This window comes from Schistocerca cancellata, chromosome 1, assembly GCF_023864275.1.
Source record: "Schistocerca cancellata isolate TAMUIC-IGC-003103 chromosome 1, iqSchCanc2.1, whole genome shotgun sequence".
NCBI classification, from domain to species: Eukaryota; Metazoa; Arthropoda; class Insecta; order Orthoptera; family Acrididae; genus Schistocerca; species Schistocerca cancellata.
In genome coordinates, this window is record NC_064626.1 from 203,664,102 (window position 1) to 203,691,891 (window position 27,790).

At 37.2% G+C, this 27,790-nt stretch overlaps 1 protein-coding gene across 4 annotated transcripts in view; it reads right to left on the reverse strand.

Annotated features, from left to right (window-relative positions):
- Window positions 1-979: 979 nt before the first annotated feature.
- Window positions 980-27,790, reverse strand: part of LOC126168566 (double-stranded RNA-specific editase 1) — a 152,469-nt gene continuing 125,658 nt past the window's right edge. For all 4 annotated transcript variants that reach the window (XM_049920567.1, XM_049920566.1, XM_049920568.1 and 1 more), the window contains 9 exons: window positions 26,866-27,343; window positions 26,585-26,768; window positions 15,610-15,872; window positions 15,385-15,493; window positions 12,370-12,529; window positions 10,931-11,082; window positions 10,714-10,856; window positions 6,017-6,210; window positions 980-5,301 (listed from right to left, as the gene is read on the reverse strand). In XM_049920567.1, the coding sequence (XP_049776524.1) occupies window positions 5,182-5,301; window positions 6,017-6,210; window positions 10,714-10,856; window positions 10,931-11,082; window positions 12,370-12,529; window positions 15,385-15,493; window positions 15,610-15,872; window positions 26,585-26,768; window positions 26,866-27,343 (1,803 nt within the window). In that variant the 3' untranslated portion in view covers window positions 980-5,181. The remainder of the gene's footprint in view (window positions 5,302-6,016; window positions 6,211-10,713; window positions 10,857-10,930; window positions 11,083-12,369; window positions 12,530-15,384; window positions 15,494-15,609; window positions 15,873-26,584; window positions 26,769-26,865; window positions 27,344-27,790) is intronic.

Sequence of the window (27,790 nt, forward strand, 5' to 3'; positions counted from 1 at the left end):
AAAAGACAAGACCAATCGATTCGAAAGGTCATCTTCCTCCACGACAATGCGCAACTCCATACTGCAACTCTGTCTCCAAGCTACAGGAAATACACTGGACTACACTTTATCATCCTCCTCACAGCCCGGACTTATCGCGCTGCAATTTCCGTTTATTCGGACCGCTTAAAGAAGCTCTCAAAGGTAACGATTTGAAGACGACGAGAGCGTAAGTCGTGTCTCAAGTAGTACCTATTAGTATTGTCCATAAAAGGCAAAGGTTTGGGTTTGAGTGCTTGTGTAGCATACTGTTTAGTATGTCAAGAAGTATTCCTATTCTTGCTCCAAAAAATTCTATTACGCAGGGCGTAACTCGCTCCTTCCATTTTCCCAACAGTCCTCCAATAATGGTGATTTCAATGTGTGTGAACCGTGAGTGGTCCGTCTGCAGCACAAAACATAGTTAAATTTACTACACTCCCTAATTAACTTATAGACTTAGGAATTTTAAAAATTACTTTTTTATTCCTTCTCCTAAGAGACAGGTTGAGCTATGAAATTCAGCCTACTGTACAGTTCAATTCAACCAGCTGTGTTCCCGACTATGCTGATCCAGTTTGCCTATCCCTTATGCACTTTTGTTAAATTCCTGCAGAGCACCATACTCTCCATTCTCATACTCCTTCAAAATCTACTTTTTTCCAATCTTTTATGATCCTTCCACATACTATTTCGAATATCTTCTCACTGCTCCATATTCCCTACTACAGTTAATAACACATACATCTACTTGACTTGCGGTAGCGACTTGTTCATTCCTTTGGTATCACTAATTGTCTCAACTGCCCAAAACTAACTGGTAATGTTTATTAACATCTCAGAACTACATTTTCCTAATTTATAACAATACTTCTCTTTTCGTTATCACAGGTATTTTCGATAAGGCCCAATGGTTTTCTCAATGTTGTTTCTCATTGTATGTATTTCACAAACATGGAAGTGTCTTCACCAAAAATTTGCTTTTATTACGATTTATTGAAGTGGTTACATTTCTTCCTTTCAAGTACATTTTTCTTAGTTTCTAAGTTCTGAGCATAAGTAAGCTTTACTATTACTCACTTTATCAACAGTGCCAAAATATATCAAGAGTACAAACATGCTACACAATATTACAGTCATCTCACATAAAATTAGACACCTGCTTGTCGATCATGATAACTTGTATTCTATGCTTTTTTTTAGAAAAAGGTCTGCTTTATTACTCAACAATGCAGTTTTAATATAGCGAAGACCAACTCCACAACATTGAATTCAAGTATCGAGCACAAAAGTGCCACATTTGCTGGACTGAGCATTTCTGACTGGCATATCTCAGTATGCAATTTTAACTGATCACAATGTTGGCATCTGTAACTGTTTAACCCTCAAGCTGGTGTGCAGTGCACTGCACACACATAAAGAGTGGCTGTCTTTATGTTTCCAAGGTAACAAAAATCACAGTTTAATGGAACAATGATGAAATGTACTTTCATTATATTACTCTGCTGCCATGGACAGGTGTTACCTCCCAGTAATGACCCACTTGAAGTATTAAACATTGCAGCTGCACAAGATCTCAGCCAACTACTAACTTAATTACTAATGTGTCTCATAAACAACTGCCTCACTGTGGGATTGTGCTGCTAGCTCATAACCTGGGTCATTACCTTGTGCAGACTGTGAATTATTTTCTGACCTAGCTTCTTGTTTATTTTATACTACTGCTGCTCACTTGGCCATATGCCAACACACTTTACTACTTTGTTAAATGAAGCAATAATGAAGGAATAGGTATGAGCTCGCAATTGTGAAACAACAATTTAACAGTGCAAAACAATTTTATTTGTGGTGGTGCACTTCATACACAAGTGTGCCCGCTCGAGGGTTAACTTCCTGGATTCACCTTTAACATGTCACTGAAAAGCAAAATGCCAAGTGTTCCTATCACTCAATAACAACTTCAGAATTCTTTTATTATAAAGCCTGATAGCACAGAAATACCTTTTCTGTAATATTGTTTTACCTTGTATCGTACACACTCACTAAATGCAATTACCAGACTAGTTATAGTAAAATATATCTATATCTGTCCAGTTTAAAACCAAGTGTAGTTACATTCTAATTGCCTTTTTGTGGAAAACAGGAAGAAACCCAAAATATAGGGGATTGTGACAAGAGATTAAATATGAACTGGAATGGTATGAAAACTGCTTGTAATTTGGAAGGTATCTGAAAATAGGAAGAGGGGAATCTAAGTCAGATGAGTAATTGAACATTTATTCCCATGTCACTGTGATTTATACTGATTCTCCACAAAGCAAAACATGTGCAAAAGTTTAACACAAGAATTGAACAAAGTAGTAAATTTCCAATTTACATTCACTAATGGAATGCAACAAAATCCAATACGCACAAAAACAGTAGAAAAATATACTGCAGAGAATACACAGTTGACTGCAGTGAAGCAAAGCTGAATTTCACACAAACAGTTTTAACTAGGCAAAAAATATGAAGTCCTTTTGTTCTTTTCTCAATGAAAACCATTTTTCACATTTGATTGAATAACAATCATTATTCACACGGGAAAGAAAGCTATGTAACTTTATAAAACAATAATTGTCAAATACTGAATATTCAGCATGTTGATGTGGTCTTTAATTACCTGAAATGTTCAGAACATATTAACACAATCTACTGAACAATAGTGCTTTTACTAGAGCTTCTTGTGAGCTAGCCTACAATTTTACACCACATATCTTACATTATTTAACACAATCGTCCTCAAAATGTCAACAACTTCTCAGTATACAGATACTTCCCCCAGAACTGTAATGTCCAATGTTAAATTTTGAAGCACCAGCATTACTTACTGTAAGAGGCCAAAATTCGCCAAAATGATTAACTTAAGCCACATTATCTTCTAATGCAGGAGTATTAAATTAACTGAGAAGGAAGTTTTCCATTTTAATCACCATTGGTCGGAATCTCTAGGACAGGCCCACTCTTCTAGATTTAACAATATTTAAAAATGTGCAACAATAAATTTCATGTGTTGACCTAGTATAAAACACTAAAAAGCATCTTCTTTTCCAAATGTGGATACGTCTGTACAGAGAACAGCTACTTCATTAGCAATTACCTAAACTTGTCCTCTATTTTGTCATCTCATCTAACGTACTTTCAAGTTTATAAGTTAAATAGAAACTTAATGGTACCTAAAAATATGTGTCAATCACATTTTCTATTTGCCAAACATATGAAATCTAAATTATAAAACCAAGCTGAATAACAGTCATCCCATTTTCCACAGAGTCTGTGTATTACAGAATAGAGCACACATTCAGCCCACCGTTCCACTAAAACTTGAGCATAGTGAGGGGCATGACTAGGAATACGGAGATAGGCTTCACTCCTTTGAAAGCATTGTTAAATATTTAAATGCATCACAGCCATCTTACCATCTGACTTGTAAGCCTTAAAGTACATAAGGTGAAATATAAAGCGTCAATATGAAATGTCAGTGCCTCCAATTTTCCTTTCTATATGACATGTGTACAAGTCCATATATTCAGAAAAAGGGCAGCAACAAAAACTACATGTGAGTTAATGGGCACAATAGGACTAATTTAACACAAATTCTGACATAAATGAAAGTAATGGCAATATTCTGAGAAGTGTAACTCAGTCTTATGGTGATACAAACTCACACATCCTTCATCATTCTTACAAAGTACAAAAATTACATTTCTAAAATGACTTTTAAAAAACGTGAACACTCGCTGAGCTGACATACCTTCCTCACCTAACCATGTAAAGTGAAAGAAATGCTGCTATACAGCTTAAATCCTATCAATAAAATTGAGATTGCCATTAGTGCAAATATGGCACATCACAACACCATACATTATCAGTCAAATCAAGGACACAAGAACTTAGCATTGTAAATCAAGAGATAATGTATTTTGGTTATTTAAAAAAAAAAGAGAGGAGGAAGAAGAAGAAGAAGAAGAAAAAAGAGAGAGAGGCAGTAGCGTGTTATGTGGGAAAAAAGGGGGGGGGGGGGAGAGGGAGAGGGAGAGAGAGAGAGAGAGAGAGAGAGAGAGAGAGAGAAGGGCATTTAGATCTTTTAGTTTGTTAGATTTGTGCAAGTCTATTTCAAGTTCATGCAATTCAACGGTTACATATAAATTATTTTAGAAGTGAATAATTACTAACAAAATTATCTGTTGTTGTGGAAATTGCTTAACGTAGACAAAGGTGCAAAAATTGAAATTGTAGAATAGGATATAAAGTAATTTAGTGTAATATGCGAACTTTTGGTAGATTGTGTTGTACAGAAGATTACTAATGTTTAAGGTATCCTTTAGAACAACTGTATTACCTACCACTCCTATACTGAAATATCACAAAACTAAATGATACTAATTCAATAACTTTTGAGTATAAGGCAGCCATGAGCAGTTAGTGTAAGAAATCTACTGAAGCATGTGCCGAGGGTAATTGAAGTAGATGAGAATGTGAATGTCCTTGACTAAAGACAATGGAAATAAGCTGAAAATCACTTTCCAGCAAAACATTAAATGTGTGTATATAAAGTACTGCTTTAATGCACAAATAAAATAAAAATAATTAGTATACAAAAATATATATACACTGTCATAATAAACTTCTTCAAATACTTGTCATTCCATAGTATGTACACAATTATATGAACAGAGGCATGAAATCATACCAATAACCACAGTTATCTACAACATTCACAAACACAGAAAAACAGTTTTGTACAGTTACTTGTCTTTCAATAGTTCATTTAAACAGAACTAAATGTATAGTTTAAAAATTGTAAAAAATGAAAATAAGCCTTGTGAAACTTTTATAAAAGTAAATGAAAATTACAGACGGTGTCATCTTAGAGACTTTTGACGATATTACCATACTGACAAGAAATGTTCAGTGAGGTGGGTTTCCAATGGTTAAAAATACAGCTATCTTGCTGTACATTTTTAGTCCTTGCACAAGAGTAATTATATCTCAGTGTTCCTGCCTCTGCCCTTTACTGACGTCAAGTAACCTCTTACTGTTAATAACTCTTGTTGCATTGGAATGGGGGGCTGAATGATTGCTCTATCCTGTAATGCAGGCTCCATGAAACTTACTTATTAGTCATTCATTACTTTGTTCTAAACTCCCATTCACTTCAAACTGATCTTGTTCAATTGGCTTTTTAAGCCACGTTCCCAAGCCAGCCTTGACAAATGCAAGGACCAACTGCTCCTTTGCCATCTGAAAATCAAAATTAATTTTATTGTACTGATAGACAGGTAACTGAGTATAACAAAAATAGGTACAACTAATGGCACAGGTACTAGAGGACCTAATATTTTACGAGAAATAGGAAAGGGCCGGAGAAAATTAAGCTACTTGGGAATTACACTACCAAAGACTACACATAAAAAATGAACGGGATGAGAAGAAATTCGAAAAAGGTAATATTGAATTAAATCAGCATATCTGAATGACTATTGTAAGGTAATGAAGCATCAAGTGATTACAGTAAGTTGTATGGATTTACTATTTTGAGGTACAGGAAACAGCTATGGGAAAATAGAGACGGGTCTATAATAATTTTGAGGAAGATAGAACATATGAGGAGAGAGTTCACCACCTAATCAGGCCTTTTGAGCTTAGGTTTTCTGTACATTTCCAAAACAGATTACTGCAAATTCGATGGTTTCATTGAAAACTAAATGGCTAATTTCCTTCCTCATCCTTATTCTACCCAAGTTTGAACGTTATTTTTAATGATCTTTTCCCCTTTCTATTTCCTATCCTAAGAGGAGTAAAAGGAAATATGACGCGGAAAGGAGAGGTTAAACACAGCCTTATTAACTGCCAACCTAATCACAACTACTTATTTTCAAATGGAAGAATGTGGTTCACTTCACAACAGTAGCAATTCACTCTCTCTGCTACTAATGAATATGAAAAACGAACACACCTGATATTCACGTACAGCGAGCTTTGCATCAGAATACAATGCTGGTTGCTTCACAGTGTTCATTTTTGTTGTGCCTTTTATTCGTCCAGCTAGATTCAGGAATCTAGTAAAAAAAGATTGCTTGGAAAGCCTTGATGCTGTTCCACTCTCATCCTTTCCAGTTACTGAATTTATTATTTCTGGGCCTTCCATACCTAAATTAAGTGATAATATTAGTCACTTACGATGAATAACAAAAGAAAACACAATTTAACAATGTCTTACAAGATGTAGATACAAACCAAGTAAATTAAAAGACATAATATTACCCTAATCAAATTTACAGGTGATGTAATATGAGAAAAACAAATAAATACAAGATTTAGGAGTCATCTAATTTAAAATTAAAGAGCCTGAAAGAAACTGATTAGCAGAGACCAGATTATTTGCATATTTGGCTCTTTTTCCACCGGTTATTGCATATTTTAACTAAAAACTAGTGACTATGCATATTTTCACTCTATGTTTACGATATTTTAAAATATAGATGGGCTGTCCCTAGCTCGATCTATTTTTGATGTCCACAGATTCACTGCAACCTAGAACTGCGTGCAATCGCTAACAGAGACGTCACTGCCTAGCAAAATCATTACAGGAGAGGAACAGGAACAGGAACAGGAACAGGCAGACAGAGTCAATGCTACTGCGCCCGCACCCCCATTTCATTCCCCCTGTACTGAACACATCGGCAACAATTAAATTAAACTATGCAAGCTTTTAGTCACACTGCCATTGTTTCAGTTTAGCTTTCTATTTACTACTACACAATTGGACATGTTTACGGCGTGTAGTGTGTAACGTGTTGTGCGCCATGACGCCTGGAAAAAGGAATGCTGTATTGTGGATAGCTGACCATCCTGGAACATTTACATATGATGGAATTGTTTTATATTGTCGAGTTTGAGAAAAAAACGTTTCCTGCAAAAACAAGTTTCAAATAGATCAGCATGATAAGACAAGTCTTCCTTCGAAGGAACGCATAAGGAAGGACCACAACAACAACTTCTGAGAACAGCAAATTGCAATAGCAGGGATTTGTCCAAAGGTAACCAAAAAATTTAGTTCAACATGGATCCATGTGAAGCATTCATTGAAAGCAATATTCCTCTTCACAAACTTACAAACAGTATCCTCAAAGGCTTCCTGCGTACTTGTGACCGTTACATAGCAAATTTAATTGTTGGTGCTCTAAAAGAAGAGCCTCCTTCTTCCTATTTAGCGGCCTGCAAAGAACCATTCTACATGAAAGTGAACCATTCTACGATTGCCAGATTTGTGAAGAAGGTTATTAGAAAAATATTTCCAGAATCTTCAGCAGATGAAATGGTGTGTGTTTATTTCAGATGCTGCTCCCTATATGATCAAAGCAGGAAAAGCCCTCTGGAGTATTTTTACCGCAGTTTGATTCATGTGACGTGCTTTGCTCACGGAGTACATTGTTTTGCTGAAGAAGTATGTTCTATGTTTGTGAATGTAAATAAACTGATTTCATCCATAAAGAAAGTGTTTCTAAATACTCCTGCTCGCATCAAGACCTACAAAGAAAATCTACCAAATGCGCCTTTGCCTCCCGAACCAGTGGTAACTCACAGGGGTATGTGGGTCGAAGATGTGTTGTTCTACAATTAACATTTTGATGCCATTAAAGGGGTAGTAAATCACTTTGATAGTGCAGAGGCTTTGGGCATTTCGCCACTGCAAGGAAGCTTTTGATGATTCCAGTATTAAAAAAAGATATTTCTGTAATTAGCTCTCATTCATCATATACCTTCACGTGTTAAAAGGCTTGAAACTCAAGGTTAGGCATGGAATGAATCTATTCAGTAAATTCTAGTGAACTACTCATTGCCGGAAGCATTCCCAAGATAACTTACAATAACCCAGGCTTTGTACCCTTAGGCCAAATTGATTATTTTATTAATGGTACAGGTGAACTTTTACCAGAAACAATAAGTGCCAAGATAGCACCCAAATTCAAATACTGCCCAGTTACCTCAGTTGATGTAGAACGGTCCCTTTCCTGCTTATAAAAACGTTTTGAGCAATCGATGACACAATCTTACTACCGAACATTTGGAACAGTACTTGATCGTTTATGTTTACAGAAGAGATACCGAATTTAATTGGTTAAAGGAGAAAATATAAAATTTCAGGAAATGAAGCAAGCAAAAAGGAATGCAAACGTCTCAAAAAAGGTTAAGAAGAGATAGCTAGAGGACAAATGTAAGGATGTAGAGGCATCTGTCACTAAGGGTACCATAGACACTGCCTATAGGAAAATTCAGGAGACCTTTGGAGAAGAGAGAACCACTTGTATGAATATCAAGAGCTCAGATGGAAAACCAGCTCTAAGCAAAGAAAGGAAAACAAATAAGTGGAAGGAGTATATAGAGGGTCTGTAGGAGGGTGGTGTATTCGAGGGCAATATTATCGAAATGGAAGAGGACGTAAGTGAAGATGAGGTGGGAGATATGATACTGCGTGAAGAATTTGACAGAGCACTGAAAAACCACGTGTGTGTTTTAATTAACATTTCCATTTTATGATAAATATAGGATTTATACAAGATAGTAGAAGGAAAACTAGTGGAAATCAAATCAAGGACCCCACGAATACAAAACTTACTCAGTAGGAATTCAGCTAACAGATTCTTTCAACGCATTGCAAATGTAAAACTCAACAGCAGTTTTAAATCTAATCATCAAATGCGGTTGCTTCTTTTTTCCCCATACTACAGGGTGTATACATAGGCAAGAAAAAAACTTCGATTTTTTCCTGGGTTTCCCGGTTAAAAAGACACTTTTTCCAGGTGAAAGAAGATTTTTTTTTCCATGTTACGTGATAATATACGTTCCCTCGGAGCTGTAGAACGTATCAATCCTTTAAATGGTAAAGGTTTTATATACTGGCATAGAATTCCCGGCACTCTCAGCACAGAACAACACATTCTGGGAATATCTTTAATGCACGGCAACATGTACACCGCATATTTTGGTATTACAAAAGTATAAATATGAATTCACAAACTAAAGCATGGTAGTTTCTGAACACTGAACACGAAAATATAACAAGTGCGATGCTCATGCTACAATACAGAAAAACACACCACAGTAGTTCTCCGAGTGGCATGGTAGTTAACTTTGAATTAGGGAAAATACGGCGTGATAATATGTATTCTCGTTTTGCGAAATATGATTACTAGATGATATTTTTCATCAAGAAAAGCTAAGCTTCCATGTATAATACTGGTTGTCAAAACTTTTTTTTCCAAGCACATAGTTATGCAGGATCCTAAGAGCAAAGCTTATTGCAACAGCTCAATATTTCTGATAAGCACGAACGCAAATTTCACTGCTGTGCACCAAACATTTCATGGATCACCTGGCAGAATACATGTAACATTGAGCACTTTGACTTTTCCATAGGAAAGCCATTTACATGTAAAATTGCTCAAGAACTTTTTGCCATCATTACTGTATAATTTGTAATTTATGAAATAACTAATTTTGGTGTGTATTATCATTTAAGATACAACAAACACGTATGTGCCAGCAAAATTTTAAATGATTGCACAAATGGCTGGTCTTCTGAGCCCAAAATTTTTCAAAGTATTAAGTTTTGAAAGAGTTGAACTCTCCACGATTTTAAGAATGTCAAGCTCACATTCTTTAAAGTAAACAGTTCCTCTTGAGTAAAACGAAATTTACTGTGAAAGTAACACTCCTAAATCCACCATTCACAATATTTTTCCATAATCTGTTAGCAATTCGAACAGTGTGATGTCACACTCGCTGAAAGTAGTTTGTTGTTCCGAAGTATCGCATAGTTTTCATCATAAAGCCTCTGACACATTTTGCTGTCTGCAGACGCTTCTATGAGCACCGTGTTTTGTTGTTATAAATAGCACACTTTGTTTGCAACTGAAGTTTTATTTTGCTGTTATTCTCTCAATTATGTTTTACTGCTGCAGTATTATTCTGCAGTAGTGTATCAAAGTAATTTTTTTTGTTAGAGTGTCAGTTCTTAACAGTCAAAATGACAGAAATTTAAATGAAAACTAGTATAATGGAAAATTCCCAGAATCCTAATATATTCCCTGGTATTTCACAGATTTCTCCCAGATTTCCTGGGGAGTATACACCCTGTACTAGTTTAGGTGGAAGATGAATCAAGAAGTTATAACAATACAGTACCAACAACTTTTTGTTTTGAGAAATAATAAAATTTTTGTTTCCTCATGTTTGATGAAGAAACAAAACTATTGTGTTAATTATATTTTCAGATTGTAGTCCTACGAGAAAATGGGCACAAAAGGTAAATTTGCCTTACAATGTATTACTGTAGTATTTTAGTTACAATGGTACATACCAGAGGCCTAGTCAATTACGTAAGTAGCAAGCTAATACTGTTAAGTGTCAAGCGTACTCATCTGCATTGGAGTTTCTTTTATAGTCTAAAAACTGCATTTCTTAACAGATATTATATGAATTGTCAAAAACTAATTTAGAGGAACACTTTCTTCATACAAAGCTTCAAAATTGTTCTTTTCACAATTTAAATTCTGTGAAAATGTATAACGAAGAGAGATTTTAGAGCAGAGATGTAACTTAAGGTGTATCACTTCAGTGTAGAAATAAAAGAATGATAAATATCCTTACCTACAGTCCAGTTGACACTATAATTTGGTGCTTTTCCAGGTTGACGAACTTCAGGTGATGTTATAAGACTCATAAGAGGTTTGTTTAATCTATACGGAGGTGGCAACCCTTGTATAGTACTTTCGATTCTTCCACAGATAGCTCTGTACGTAGAAGAAAACAGTTAATAAACAAGTAGAAACTTATGCCGTAACACAAATATATCATCATACATTACCTATACATGTGACTTGGGTGAAAAAGGCTGCCAAGTACAATACTTTCTAGGTAAACAGGCTCCATGAAATGGGATAGCAAAGCCCCCTGCACACCAACAACATTCCACCTCGCAATTTTGTCAGAACATGACATAGTTAAAAGCCTCTGTCCCTGCAATAATTCAAAATGTCTATTAATGCCAGGCTCTCTAAAAGTATTTATGTCATAAATTTAACACAGGTTAATCTACGTGAAAAAAAATTATACACACTTGCAACAACCCTTCAATGGAAATGGTTTGTAAAAGCTGGACTGTGTTTCTCTGGCAATGGAGCATTTTAAAACAATATCACATAAAGAACTATAAATTCATCTTATAGTGCAGATGCTGAGTTGCAGACATGCACAACAAAAAGACTGCCACAAATAAAGCGTTCGGTCATTAAGGCCTTTGTCAGTAATAGACGTCACACACACACACACACACACACACACACACACACACACAAATGCAACTCATACACATGACAGCAGTGTGGTTTCAGTTGTCCGAGACTGCAGTCTTGAGTTCAAGTTGCGTTTGCATTTGTGTGTGTGTGTGTGTGTGTGTGTGTGTGTGTGTGTGTGTGTGTGTGTTGTTGTTGTTGTTGTTGCTGTTGCTGTTGCTGCTGCTGACAAAGGCCTTAGTGGCAGAAAGCTTTATTTGTGACAGTCTTTTTGTTGTACCTACCTGCGACTAAGCATCTCAGCTATATGGTGAGTAACAACTTTTCTTTTCATAATATTGCTACATTCCATACTGGATTTTCCATTGTTTAATATTCATCTTAAATACATCTCTGTTATACATTCTTTACTGATGGAAAATCTACTTCCAGAATTACACACACAACTAATTAGTAGTAAATATGGTTGCTTTTCAACCAATGCTGCTGATTAAATGAAAAAAATACATTTCTTAATAGCCACTTAAATAAATTTTGTGTAATAGATCTGAGGCACAGGCCTCATTATCGGGCATGATTCTTCAGTGGCAACTCGGTGAAATTACTTCTACTCCTCCTACTGACATAATTACTCACATTACATTTTGGACTATGTCTCATCAAACTTTACATGGAGCCCACTGCATTTTAAAGTGTATTTGTGTGAAATAATTTTTGTACAAAATTATATGTTAATGTGCACAACTTCAAGCAATGTCAATCTTTGTAACAGAGCCATGCATCACATCATTCATTTTGCATTCAGATGCAAACAACTTTCAGCGTTTCAATCTTTCAAAGAGAAGCTGACTCACACAATGAGTTTCCAAAACCATTTACATCATGTTGATAAAGTTATCATAAAATTTTAACATATTATGTAAGAGACATTACCCATCACAGATTTTAAGTTCACAAGAATCTCTCTGACTAGTTTCTTATGACATTTAACAGTATATAACAAGCAGATTACCTGCAAGACACCATCCCAGGTCTGAATTCCATCACTTGATTTAACTGGTATAGTACCTTCTCCAGACTCTATTTTTGTCCGAAGCTGACCACGAGCTCTTCTGTTGGGATGTTTATCCAGGGAGTCATCTTGAGACACTGCTTCATGAGGAGAAAATATCCTTTGGATTAAAAGAGAAGAAATATCATGATTAATAACACAAATACAATATAAATATCAGAAATATAACAAAACTACAAATATTGCACAAAATAAATTGTTCATTACTAATTCCGTAGTTAAATTAAAACAAATGATAACTATATATTGGGGACAGCAAAAGTAACAGCTGGCATAACAACTAAGATATCTCCTCTGCCTTTTATGCATGTTTCCTCCATTATTGCATTCTTAATGATCAACTAATATTGTAGTTAAATGGTAGCCAAAGCTCCACTGCTGAATGTTTCTATTCTTTAATTTGAAAGAGCTGTGAGTTATAGTGACATGTCCTGTTTGTAAGCATTTGCCTATAACACCATTTCTAAGATTCGTGCATTCATTAGCTCAGCATACCTGTTTCAATCTCAGTTCAAGGCACAAATCAGAGTTTTCATTTCTTTCCCTGGTGAGTGTAGAGCAATGGGCAAGACAGGTCCAAGAGAAATGGTGGAACCCTGGAATCTGAGAGCATTAACCCCCACTCCATCCCCCCCCCCCCCCCCACTTAAAATGCTTTTGAATGTATGTGGACTGGTAACTTCACAAACGCTATCAATCAAGGTGACCTGTCTTTTGTTTTTGAAGTAACTTGGGACAGAACTTCCCCATTTTCATCATTGCTCTCTCTCGAACTCTAGGATGCCATATGGTTTATGCCTACAACAGCAGGACCCTGCTTTGGTTCCCGCAGTGGGCACACCGTGTTCATACAGTCGATGCGCTTGACAAATGTAGCAAATGGTCACATCACTTGTTCTCGTGCCGCAAGCATACGCAACTACACAAATTATAGAAAACTTTATCCAAGTGGTGAAACATATTAGACCTTTAATTGTTTGTGTGGGCCTCTTAACATTTAGGTACATAAATATGAATCTTTTTAATTTCTGTAAGACATGAAACAGATTTTGGCCCCAATTTGCCGTCCCTAAAATCTGCCGCCCTAGACTCCTACCTACTCATCCTGCTGGTAAATCCAGCACTGATCAAACCAGCCAAAAGACAAAGCTGAAAAAAAAATTAGGTTTAAAACAACACATAATTTAATGGAAAAAGTGGAACTATGAATACTGAAAGAAAAATACTTTGCCACAATTGATGCAAGAATAAGAGTCCAGAGAAATGTCATTTTGGTGAAACTGGGATCTTTTACAATTGAATTACATCAGAAATTTTCTCTATTTGGAGGAAATATGCGATAGAGACAAAAAGGAGTAAAGAAAATTTACAACACTGTTGTATATTAATACTGACAATTATGTTTGGATAATTGCAGAAAATTTTTACGATGTTACTTCATAGGTTATATCTTACGAAGAGGGCATAAGAAGAATTTAATCCCAGGATTAAAGTTTTGCATTATTTACTCTTATAAAACAAAATTAAATATTTCCACTACAAAGAAGTCAACTTCATTACTTGAGGTACATGCAGTAATGAAACTTAGCATTTTATGTACTATGCTGATGTTTGTTGTTGCCTGGTATGCAGTGACTCAACATACTGCATTGGACTGTTCTGAAAATGATAGATATAGTACAGTAACAGCTGGTGTAGATCATGATTTCCGTGCTGAAGAATGGGAAACCATCACATATGCCAAGCAAGTTAAGAAATTTGAGAAAATTTTCTTGTGATGAGAGCCCAACTTTCACACTCCAGATACTGTTTGGAGCTATATTTCCTCAATTCAGTCAGTTCTTGGCATTATCAACCTACTGGAAAAACAGTTAAAAATAAAGTGGTGGGTACAGTATTTAAAATGTTTTTTCTTAACTTCCTTTATTATGTTCACCATGTGTGATCATAAGCTGAATAAAACAACTTTTTAGAAAAAGCTATTTCTTTTTAAATCTAAGACACCAGTTGGTGATTTTTGATGTGACTTGAAGATGAAGGAGGCCCATGTGGTCAGCATTTGTTGACTTTCCAAACCCTGGAGAGCTGCTACTTCTCATTCAGGCAGCTTTCCAATTGGCACAATGAGGCTGACTGGACCCTGCTCCAGTCCTCCAACCAGGAAAAAATTCCTGGCAGTACTGAGTTCTCTGCATGACATACCTGCATAACCAAATCCCCACTTTGGGAATTGCACTTAAGACAACAATATATGTATCCTCATTTTATATTTATTTGTCTTCTAAGCTGTCACATTAATTCTATGCTGTGACAAATTATGTTCCCCATTTGCTGGTGGTGTGGTGGCACACAAAGTTTGTTATCCCAGTGACCACAATTTGTACCTTTAATAACAGAAAACAGCCATTGCAATGTTTTCTTTAGATTTACGAAGTATATAAAAAATTCTACACAGCTCTCCCTCAACATTACACTATGTGTGATATCTTCTGGTTTCCCTCTTAACAATTCATTTTACAATTCCTATGACAGGACTGGAAGTTCCAAAACCGTCTTCTCACATTTTGCAACTGCAAATAAAAGATAGCTTAATGTAATTCACATAAAAGTCCTAAAAACACTGCAGTGACGACAACAGTAACAGAGCTGAAAGTGATCTGAATATTACTGAATGTCACTGAATAGTAGAAGAAGAATTAGAAGAAGAAGAAGAAGAAGAAGAAGACAGAAACATCAGACAATTGAATCTATTTCATAAGTACTGTGATTAAATGTGGATAATAAAAGGAGGGGAGAGGAGAAGGTGTGGGTGTTTAAACTTCTCCTTACTAGTGACCACACATCAAATGTAAGTCACAGAACTATCACGACAAAGATTGTGAGAAGAGAAGAGCCACAAGCTAACAGCTTTACATTATAATTGTTTTCAGTAATATACAGTTTCTCGTTACCTACCTTGCATCACCACATGGAGCTGTGCTAATATACAAATGAAATTTTATGTTTTCCTTCAGTTGATAATACCCCACTGGATTAAAACTGAAGATAGAATCCTGTGCTGTGCCTTGAATTACAAAGGACATATTTCAATAACAAGGTTTATTTATAGAACGTACTGTAAAATAGATTATATTGATGCATTTAACTCTTAATCACAAAGTACTGATTGATGCTACATACTTTCATCAGCATGTAATTCCAGTTGTGCGAAGAGGAAGTCACAAAGACAGCGGCGTGCCACAATTTCAGCATGTGTGTCATTAAGTGCTGCACCATTTACGCTCATATGTTCACCATTTACACATTTAGTTCCAGTTGTAACACAAATCACTTTTGCGTCTTCCATCTGTGGTCCTGTGGTCATCACAATTCCCGCCAGTACCTTTCGTCGAGCATGGTTAGGTTGTCGTTCTATTAAAGATGTGAATTTGTTTATTACTAACCTGCAAATAAGGGGAATTGACAAGACCATTATTTGTTAACACGAGAGTTTTCAACTCGCTCTAAAAACTTATTCCACAAAGAAACAAACTCAATACATCAAAAATAATTTATTATTACTCATAATGGACTCTTTTTTACATAATAGGAGAAACAAGGAGGCAGAGCAGTAGTACAGGTCCACACAGCTGATGGTGCTGCCAAGTGAAGCATAAAAATTTGGACCATGTGCATGAGCTGACATTGCACACAACTGGACTTGTTTAAGACTCAATCAGCAACAGTTTTGATCAAGAAAAGCAAATAAAAGATCTACAATTTATTACTGAGAAAGTAAAACACAGTCCTAGCTGCAACAGGTTCTAAAAATGTCATCTGACTAGGTCATGCCACATACCAGTTTGAAGTAGTACATGTTGTTACCTCGCAGTCCAAAGATGGAAAGTGGTAGAGGCAAATGCCTTCACAGGAACTTGCAGTGGCTTGCTGCTGACATTATTAAATTTCACTTCAATAATAATGAGGCTGTAGATCTTTCGTTAAGTTTTCTTGATTAAAACTATTGCTGGTACTATTCTACAAGTACAACTGTGTGCACTGTCAGCTCATACACATGGTCCAAATTTTTTTGTCTCGCCTGGCAAATAAAGATGACAGAGCTGACAAAAAGTGTTAATGAGCATGCAAACAAAATTTAAAAGTTAGGTAAGCCAATTATGTGTAAATTACAGCAGGTAGGACACATTGCTGGTTAGAGTGGGATTCAAGATTCTACAACAAATAATAGCCAGATATGGAAATGAAATACAGGTTATAAGCAATTTAGACAAAAATAAATAGAAGCTTTCGAAATGTGGTGCTACAGAAGAATGTTGATGACTAGGTGGGTAGATCACGCTAACTAATGAGGTGGTACTAAACAGAACTGGGTAGACAAGAAATTTGTGGCACAACTTGACCAAATGAAGGGATCGGTTGATAGGACACTTTCTGAGACATCAAGGGATCACCAATTTCATACTGGAGGGGAGGAGGGCAGTGTGTGTGTGTGTGTGTGTGTGTGTGTGTGTGTGTGTGTGTGTGTGTGTGTGTGTTTGGGGGGGGGGGTAAAAATTGTAGAGGGAGACCAAGAGATGAATACAGTAAGCAGGATGCACTAGTTATTTGGAGATGAAGAGGCTCGCACAGTATAGACAGCATAGAGAGCGGCATCAAACCAGTCTTCGGACTGAAGACCACCACAACAACAACAACACCAAATATGAAGAAGCCAAAAGTGCAAACAATAAATATCCTATTGACGATATGAATTAATGTATTATTAGGTGGAAATTTCTGCAATAATGTGAACAGTATAAAGAAATATTAACTATGACACAACTATTTGGGAAAAAAAGAGTATAACAAATGCGAATGCATGCCAGGGGATGGCCTGATGGCATTACTTGGTACTGCTACTAACTTTTCTGCTATGTAGGGCTTTGGTGTATAGATGTATAGCATAAGACTGTAGCATTTGTAAGAATACTGGAGTGCACGCTATTATTACTATGTTCCCCCTGTTTCAGGGCTTAAACATGATGGTGATGACATCATGGGAAGGTCTTCAATTCACTTTACAAGTTAACATATCGCTAGGATTTGTAAACTGTTCCTGGTACGCTAAACTTAATGCAACAATAATTTTAGTGAAAGAAAGGAGTTAAGAATTGAAGAAGCTTGATATTATTGGGTTTTCCCCCCACAGCGAAAGTTTATCGTCCATATCAGACAGCTATAGTATCACAGTGATAATCAGCATTAGAAATAAATCACCTTTAAAGATTTATGTATAGCAATCAATGATAAAAATTTAAAAGAAGCAGAGCCCAGCTTTTATTTCAACTTCCAGCAGGTCCACAGAGAAATCATTCTTTGTAGTAACATAACACGTATACATTTCAATTATTTTGTTTTCTTAACTTATTTGAAACTGTCACTGCACACAAAATTTTGTAGTGACGAAGTTCACTAATATACATTTTGTCATTCTATTTATCAAGGCACCAGAATTCAGTATCAAATTGAGTTAATTTTAACAAAGTAATTTGGAAATTAATCTTGTTGCAGATTAGTAATTTTAATTATCATAACTGCAAAACTAAATTATATCCTAGTTTGTTTCAAATTACTAATACAGCATAGCCAACAACTGCTGCAATGCAAACCTCCCTGAAGTGACATGATTTGCATGTCAAGACAAGTTACCATCAAAACAGGAGAGTTAATGATTCTTTCAGATGAAGTAATAGATTGCAATGTAAGCAAGATTTATGATACTTAAATTCAAATAACAGGGAGGCAACTTGTATGGAATATGGGAATGCTAATGGAAATTGATTTTACCTTTAAAGTCACGGAAATCTTGAAGTACTCTAAAAGAATCATGGAATTCTGAGACACTGTGCAGACAGAAATTTTCTAAGTCATTTCTTACAAATCAGTCTGACATTATACTTTCAAAAGAATTGTTGTAACATAACATCAGGAAAGGTGAAGAGAAGGACTGAATTATTGTAGCTTTTACTGTTCACTCATACTACCTCCATCTTACTTATCAGCTTGCATTATCTTCATTGTGGGCTGCAAGCCCCTCAAGCTTCATGTCCATTTTCCGAAAAATGCTTGTTTTGTAGATCAGCACAGTACATTGCACAGGAAACAAATCAATTATGTTCCTATGAGGATTTCTTATATATTTGAGGATTATAGGTTATCAAACAATGACATGAATGGTGATGGATGACAAAGAATTTGCAAGAGCAACGAGACCTTATAACTTATGGAACTCTTGATAAAATTGTAAAGCCTAGGTGAATTTGGATTAACCAGTATTAGTTTATGTGGAAACTTGCAAAAAACATGTGCTATTGAAAACTATAACAATAATTAATTCAGGAAAATTAGGAATGTCATTAAAAGAATCTCAGGTAAATCTTGTAACTGAACACTTTCACTATCCTGAAATGAGTTGCAAGTGACAAGCGCCGGCCGGTGTGGCCGTGTGGTTCTAAGCGCTTCAGTTTGGAACCGCATAACCCCTACGGTCGCGGGTTCGAATCCTGCCTCGGGCATGGATGTGTGTGATGTCCTTAGGTTAGTTAGGTTTAAGTAGTTCTAAGTTCTAGGGGACCGATGACCTCAGTAGTTAAGTCCCATAGTGCTCAGAGCCATTTTTTTACAAGTGACAAGCCTACATTTCTATTGCTTCACTAGGTCATACCTTATTATTTAATGCACAAAATTAGTCTTTTTTTTTGTGACTAGGGGTGTTGTCGTCCTAAGGATAAATTGAAGCCTTCTGACTTGAAATTTAAACTCAAAAATTTATTAAGAGACAGTTGATTTCTCAACAAGCCATTCTTCTGAGCATTTTAAAGTGGTACATACTGTTGTGCTAACATCCCCTCGTCAGACTTCACAGCCCATGGTGAGGCAGGCCAGCTTTCTGCACATGGAATCATGCTGCCAGGAATGGAACATCATTGGTATGGCACTGTGCAAGGACCAGGCCTCCACAGTTGTGGCCTGGATTATCCCACACTGGGGCCCACAACTGCCTCGGTTGACAATGTGAACAAAAAGCAGCTCCTTGTCATAATAAAGTGAGGCCAAATTACTGAAAGTAGCTTTCTTCAACAGATGCTTATATCAAGACGTAATCCATACCAGCTGACCATCCCATGTGCACCAACCAGTATCAATCAATGTTTAGATGCATCATCTGCTAGCTGCTGGTCTTTGGGCCACTACTAGACCTGATGCTATCAGAGCTCAAGCAGCATCCATCAAATGGGAGTCACCTGCTGGGTGTCCTCAACCAGCACCTGCGTGTCCCGAGGGCTCTTAGGTTTGAAGCCTGCACTCCAGTGTGGCTCGCACCTGGCGCACTGCCAGAGCTGCTGGTCATCTGGTGCACTTGCACCCTGCTGCTGGAGAAACATCTTATGCCAATCTCAAGTCCACAAGGCTGCTGCCACTGCTATTCACTGAAGCCACTTGCCAGGCCAACAACCATGTGCCACCATAGCCAAATTCGCCACCTTGTGCTTTGCTGAAGCATATTCTGGGGACAACACACATCAAAGTGACGCTGCCTTTGTCCACTGTATGAGTCTCTTGCTAAATAAAGGCTGATATTGATACTGGTGCGCATCTAATTCCACGACCACCGGGACACTGGTAGACGTACTCAAAGAGCACACTAACCTGAGATGGTCATTCTGACAAATAATCATGACATTAGCTAACTGAACTTTTCTGGTATGGTAATAATATAGTGTAGGCACACATCATTTAAGTACTGTAAGCAAGCTCTCCAGCTCAAGAACACACGACATGCAACCAATGATTCAATGTCAGAAAGAGCAAAATATTTGACAGACTAGTCAGCACAAAGCTTTCTGTGTATAAAATTCCATGTAAATCTGGTATCATCATATTACAGAAGATTGCATTCAGAAAAGAATAAAATGGAATGAGCTGAATTTGATACCACTATGAAAATGGCAGCTTCACAATGTTTCAATAATAGTGACATCACGTGCTTCAATTAGTCTGTAAAATATCACTTCTCTGGAAATTCCATTTCATTTAAAATGTCACACAGTACCACTTAGTAGAGAGAGAATTATATGAAGTTGACACAATGTATTACTGTGGATGCAATACTAATCTACACCAAATTGCATTGTCTGCACTTTCCTTTTTACCTTCCTGGAAATTCCTAGTAATCATGGGTGAGTCACTGACACCAGCAGTGGAAGAAACTTGCCTGCTGTGATAACAGTGCCAAAGTTGGTTGAAAACCATAAAAAACTATGTCCAATAATTGGAAGTTCAAGTTGGAATATCAGCTCTCAGAGATAGTGATCACATGCACATTCAGAAAGAAAAACACCCACACATTCATTCACACAGACAAGCACACCTGACCCACACACGACAGCTATCTCTAGCTACTCCCAGAGATAGAGTCATGTATGAGTGAGGTGTGCTTGTTTGTGCAAATGTGTAAGTCAACTTCGGCTGAAATCTCAATGTTTAACAGTCTTTTCATTGTGCCTGTCTCCAACTCAACATGTCATCTTTACAGCAAGTAACAATCTATTATTTTCATAAAAAACTATGTTGTTCAGATGAGTCGACGTCTCTACTCCACTCCATGGATGAAAATGTATGTGTGTAATACTGATCACAAGACAATTTGGATTCATCACATATGGTGTTCATTGTACGGCTTCAGCTGACACATGCAGGTGTCTTAAAGGGACACGTTGGTAAGTTTGTGACTGGGTGTACACAAAGGTTTTGTACTTCAGTTTAAATACAGAAGATGTCTTTTCAAGACAGAATTGCAAATGTATACTTACAGGAAAAGTACTTTAAACACACTTTCACCATCATTAGTGGCCCAAATAGCCAACAGATTCCAAGCTGTTGAATACTTGAGAAGTAATACCCAGGTAGTACAAAATGTCACTCAATGTGGCAATTGCCTCTATGCCAAAACTGAACATCCTCCTGTGTGCAGCGAAGTATACTGCATTGCTTGTTTTATTGCTAATTTGTCGAAGGTAAATGTGGTGGTGTGTATGTGAAAATATTTCTGTATGAAACAGTTATAAAGCAACAATAGACTACATACGAATTCACATTCACAAAACAGAATAAAAACACACTTTAAATGTTCCATTAAGGTTTATCCTTGCAATGAGGAAAACTGCAAGCAGCCACTGTAAATAACGCTATTTATTTAAGCAAAAGTGCGGATACTGGTTTTGAACCGACAGGTTCATCTTCAGATAGCTGTTCACATTTAAACACAAATTTGTTGATGTTCACATCAGTTTTTCACTGTTTATCCTCCTTGTAGTGAAAGTTCCCCGGGGCAGTGGTGCCCTACAGCAAAAAATTATGAGACAATTGATCTATTTAACTGTAACTGTACTTAATAGAAATTGAACACAGCGTGAACAAATCTTTAAGGTAGAACTATTTAATTTAGGTTGTTTATGATGTAAATCATTATGTAGCAAATGTGTAATGCTTGTATTCACAAATTAGTGAAGAGTATAAATAGCACTTTTTTTTATCACAGAGTGGTCGAAAAATGAGGAGGAGGAGGAGGAGGAGGAGGAGGAGACTAGTGTTTAACAACCTGTGGACGACGAGGTATTGAGAGATGGAGCAGAAACACGGATAAGGGAAGGACGGAAAAGGAGATTGGCCATGCCCTTTCAAAGACTGAAACTACCTATGGAAATCACAGAAAACTTAAATCAGAGTGGCTGGACAGGGGTTTGAACTGTCGTCCTCCTGAATGCGAGTCCAGTGTGCTAACCACTGCGCTGCCTGTATATGTATATACTGTTTAATTCTGCACATCATTCAATTTAACTGACGGAAATGTCTCACTTTTAATAGTTCTGGCAGTCACCACATAAGCATTGTTTTGTTTTCCTCTCCATTATGTGATTAAACATTGCTGGTGCAATGCTGACATTTGATGAAAGGAATTATAGTTTTTTTCTACACTGTTTGACAATTACTAAGGAAAAAGACACATAGCTGGACAGTAATAATCACACACAATGATGGATGATCTGACACACAGTACATAAGTAATAGAGGTGGAATGCTACATTTATAATTAAAAAATGATACAGATTTCACCACAGGATAACAGACAAATAATGTTCATGGTGGACACCGGTCAGACTCCAAACATGAAGGTCGAAATCAGCCTCTCAGAACAGAATGTGGTTGTCTCCCTCAGGCAGTAATGCATATTTTGCATCTGTCATTCAACACTGGCTACCTAACTGATGAGGAGTCCTTTGGGCATATTGTTCCACTCCTGTCTCAAGGTAGTTTTCAGTATTTGCATGCTTCAGGGAATGTGTGTTCATTGAGAAACACGTCTGCCAAGAGCATCCTTGGCATGCTCTATAGGATTTAGGTCTGGGGAGTATGTAGACCATTCCACATGTCCAGTATCTTCCCTTTCCAGTGTCTGACACATCAGAGATCCTGTGTGGTCGAGCACTGTCATCCATAGGGAGAGTGTCTGGACTCACCGCACCCCTGCAGACGGATATGATAATCTCCCTGCAATACCATTATGCTGTAATGATACCTCGCACAAAGATATGCAAAGATGTTTGGCCACTGTGCACAATGCCTGCCCACACCGAAGCACGTAGGCCATACTGATGCCATTCATGAACATTCTGTGATGTTTAACATGTTCCACTCTCTCTCTCCACACTAACTGGTGGCCAAAATCACTTGCCATAGTGAAGTGGGATTCAATGGAGAATATCACTCTGGACCATTGTTGCTGATCCCAACCAGCATACTTCTTAAACTGAGGAGCTCTGTCTCGAGGAAGGTGTGGTTGAAGTGGAATGCATTTATATTTAACAGGCTTCCAAGAATACAAAGCAATCCGACTGAACTGCTGTGTAATGGTTCTGTCAGAGATACCTGTATTGGTAGTGGTTGCAAGGTCTGCAACTGTTCCTTTTCAACCACTAGGGCTATGTAGCACTTCTCTTATAACGTAGTGATCTGTCAACCACCACCTTTAGTGGCCTTTTTTATTCACAAGATGATACTTCTGGACACACACATTACTCTGGCCACGTACTGACACTGACTGGCTTTGTGCCATCCAACAACTTTTCCACAATCGTAAGAACTCAAGTAATATCTTGCAGACTTGTTGCCGTACAACATAAAACGCCAACTAATAGGTTCCATGGTTCCATTACAACGTTTGTCAAAATCCACAACCACACCATATAAAATGACAAATGCATACTGAGCACCTGTGCACAGGCTTCGCTGGAGAAAAAAAACACTGCCCCACCCTCTACATTTCCTTTTACTATTATTAGTCATGTGTTTCACAGCAAATGTCAGTTGCTTCTCACACGAGCACATGTAAGTTCAATGTTTTGGTTGGTTTCCGAAGTTGAAGGTCTCCCCGAGAGAGGTTCATTTTCAATGTGTTCTCAGCCTTCCAAAACTTATTTGTGGCAGTGAAAAACTTGTACTCTTGATAAGGAATGTTCCCCAAAGGCCTGTTTCAAGTTTTCAAAGGTCACACTAGTGAATTTCCCACATTTAATATGAAACGTGACTGCATAACATTGCGCTAAATTCTGCTGTTCCACTTTCATAGCATACAACAAAAATAAAACTTCAATGATGCCAGCCCAAAAATCATGAAATGGCTGTACGGAACTGAAACTCAGACTGAGGATTAGGATGGGATGAATGCACCGGTCTACAGAGTTAGAACAACACAGGATTGCCAGATAGCTCACTGTTGTCAGTCTCATTTTCTCATAGCCTAATATGACAAACAGTGACAGCTTTGAACAGCTACCATGACTTCAATGTAAGGTAAACTTTCACCGAAAATGAGATATTTCTGTGAGTTAATTTTCAAGTTACGAGCAATTAAAAGGTAAATACATTTTCTTTGGGCCTCTCTGTATATCCACATGGTGTAGCGCATGCATGCACAGGGGCGGCGGCAAGGGGGGGGGGCAAGGATCGATAATTACTGGTCAACAACAAATCCGTTGATAGACACACCAGTATTTCACAGAATGATGGCCAGCAACCGATTCTGCAAAAATATTATCTTATTACATTTTTCCAACAACAATAAACCAAATCATGCCGACCGGCTTTTCAAAGTGCAATTCGTAACTGATTATTTTTCCAAAAAGTTTAAAGAAATGTTTAATCTAAATAAAAACATCTCAATTGATGAAGGAATGATACTGTGGCATGGACAGTTAGATTTTACAGTTTACAATGCGTTGAAAATTACAAAATATGGCATACTCATTCAGATGCTGTGCGATTTCCTCATTCAAGATATATTCCAGTGTTTGACAACCTTTAGCAAAAACAGTGATGGAACTATTGACTCCTTCTTATGGAAAGTGGCATCACTTCTACATGGATAATTGTTCTAACAGTGTAGAACTTGCAGATAAGTTACTTGAAAAGCAAAATTTGAGTTTGGGGAACGACACGGCAAAATAGAGGATTTCCGGAAAAATTAAAGGGCGCAAAGGTCAATGTATTTGAAGCTTGTCATCAACGGAAAGGTGACAAGTGGCCAGTGACAAGCCAAGTAATCCGAATTAGCACTGAAAGCACCAAGCGAATAAATCTGTACGAGACGTGCGGATGGCAAAGTGTTAATGTTACTTGCTAATATGATGAATGCTAAAGAAAAGAGTGATACTGCAAGGCGCAGTAAGAGTAGCATCCCTAGTAGCAATCAGCACATCAAGTTCTCAATAAATGTTTTAATACCATGAGATTCAGAAAAAAATAATCTTTCTCATAGGAGCCTGAAATATAGACCGTACAAATGACGAAGAAGATGCGTATGCAAAGTAACTAGTCACGCAGTGTTCAACAGCACTAACATGAATTTGTCACCATGATGCACACAAATGATGAAAGTCTTTCCTGGGAAAATTGCCAGGGAGAAATTCAGTAGAATGATACACAGTCTTCCCATGAGCATACCTGCCGTGATGGGCGGGAGCTTGAATCTCGGCTATTACCCATGCGAGCATACTTGAATCTCGGCTATTACCCATGCGAGCATAAGCACTTGCTGTCTTGTGGTGTGATGCAGTCTTTTTATGTAGCATGTTGTGTTGCAGGTGTAGAAAGTACGGTGTGGCTTGAGTCTTAATGCTTTGTTACAAGCTCCCAAGAATGGACTTTGTAGTGTGTACTGCACTATTCAAGATATAAAATGTTCCTAGCCATGTGGTGTGCCTGTTGTGGACCAAGTGCGGGGCCAAAATTCAGTTTTGTTTCCTTGAAGAAGAGAACTGAGAGGTTATGGTGGAAGTAGGCAAAGGTGCATGAGGAAGAAACCCTGTCGTATTAGCAGATGGTTGTAGTGACCCAGGTGTGTACAGGGCAAGGCTGGACTGCTAGAACCTATGTGCGGAGAATGACCATCACAATGAAATATCTGGATATGCTCTTCAATGCTCTCTACTCCACGTCTTCGAGAGTTATCTGCATTGCAAATGTGAGTACTGATAAACTATTCGAACATATTCCATCTAAATGCTCTTTGAGCTGAATCTCAAACCTTCTCCCAGTTTGTAGCACATAGTACGAGGGACAACTCTGGAAAGTGAGTTTGTATATCCTGATCTTCTTGTATGGAGTGTTGTTATTCCTTAAGTTACAAATGTTGGAGTTTGTTATTTACATCAAAGCTTACCTTAATGTTCGCATTTTTAAATAGATTGCTTGTTTTGTAGGATACTCCCCCTAAAAAAAAAAAAAGCAAGAGCAACATATTTTCAGTTGTCTTTGGTGTCAACTGCAGAAGTGTCTGCTGTGAAGCTTTATTGTCTGATGCTATTTGATTTCCCCAAGTAACTGTCACCACAAGTGGAATAAACAGCTGGAAACTAAAGTGAACATCAAAGGTGTCTATATGTGAACAGCCATTTGACGATGAGTCTGTCGGTTTAAAACTGTTAATGGAGCAATTTTTATGGAAATAAACAGCAGCTGGTTATTGTTTCCTTCTTTGCAAGAATCAAACTGTATTTTGTACACAACCAGGATCTCAGTTTTTGACACAATGGCATGTTTCCTCGAGTTCAATCACCTAGATATGTGATCTGCCAGCACTTGTGGCAATGTCATCTGCTCCAGGGAGGCATTGGCTGTCCCAGTAGTCAACAGAGATCTTGTTTGCTTCAGGGAATTGGGAAATGGTGTGAAAGTCATATTGTACAATTTTGCAAGGGCTGCCTTTGCTGCCGCAGCCTTCCCAAGTTTTTTGCTTGGACCTGTTGAAAATGGGGAGAAAATATACAAGAAAATATAAGACATCATCAAGTCAAATTATGTTAAATATTTACCCAAATTAAAACAGAATATACAAACCCGTTCCCTCAAATCGTTCACCATCAATATTAACGACCATTGTAAACTTAGCATACTGTTCACCACTCTCTGAAACACATTCAAATTTAATGCCTGATCGGAGTTCATTCAGCAACATTACTGGGCTCTTATCACAAGGAATAGGAGGTAAATTTCGTCGTATTATAGCCTGAGAAGGGGATTTTGGAGGAATACAACCATTCTGTGCTTTTTCTAAATGCTCATTTGATAATTTGTCCGGACCACCACAATTCCCAGGTGAAGCACTTCCTTCCACGGGATGGAACGTATTAAACAAAGATAGTTCAGTTTCCATAACATCACTTGTATAATCAAATTCAGAAATATGCATGTTCATTGCCTGTTGAGCTTCTGGAGCATTTTTGAACTGTACAAATGAACGAAGAGCAGCTTCTGCAGCAGCATGTTTTGCCAATTTTTTTGATCGGCCTTGACCTTGAAAACTTTGACCATTAACCTGAAAGCACGTAAAATGAACTATGTTTAGCAAATAATTATGTTATTACTAATTATATATGGCTAAAATAGTATTCTAAAAGTAATTTTCTGTCTTAAGTTAAAATACATTTACATTTCATGGTTCTACAAAGAACGACTGAATTCTTGAATTTAAAGGTTAGGATATAATTTCTAAAATACTTAAAAATTGTGAAAAATAGATGTCGGTTCATGAAATTGCTAACTGTGTCTCAATATGGACATTATTACTTACATACACAGTAAATATACCTGAAGATATCTCATGCAAGTACCCCAAACTTAAGATATATATCACACACACTCTTTTAGTAAAATCAGCAGAATAAGAAAAAAGTCCCATACCTTTAATGTAAAAGGTGTTTGGCAAGATCTAAATTTTAGTACTGTATGTGTGACTGGTTGTGTTGAACATGGGAATTTCAAA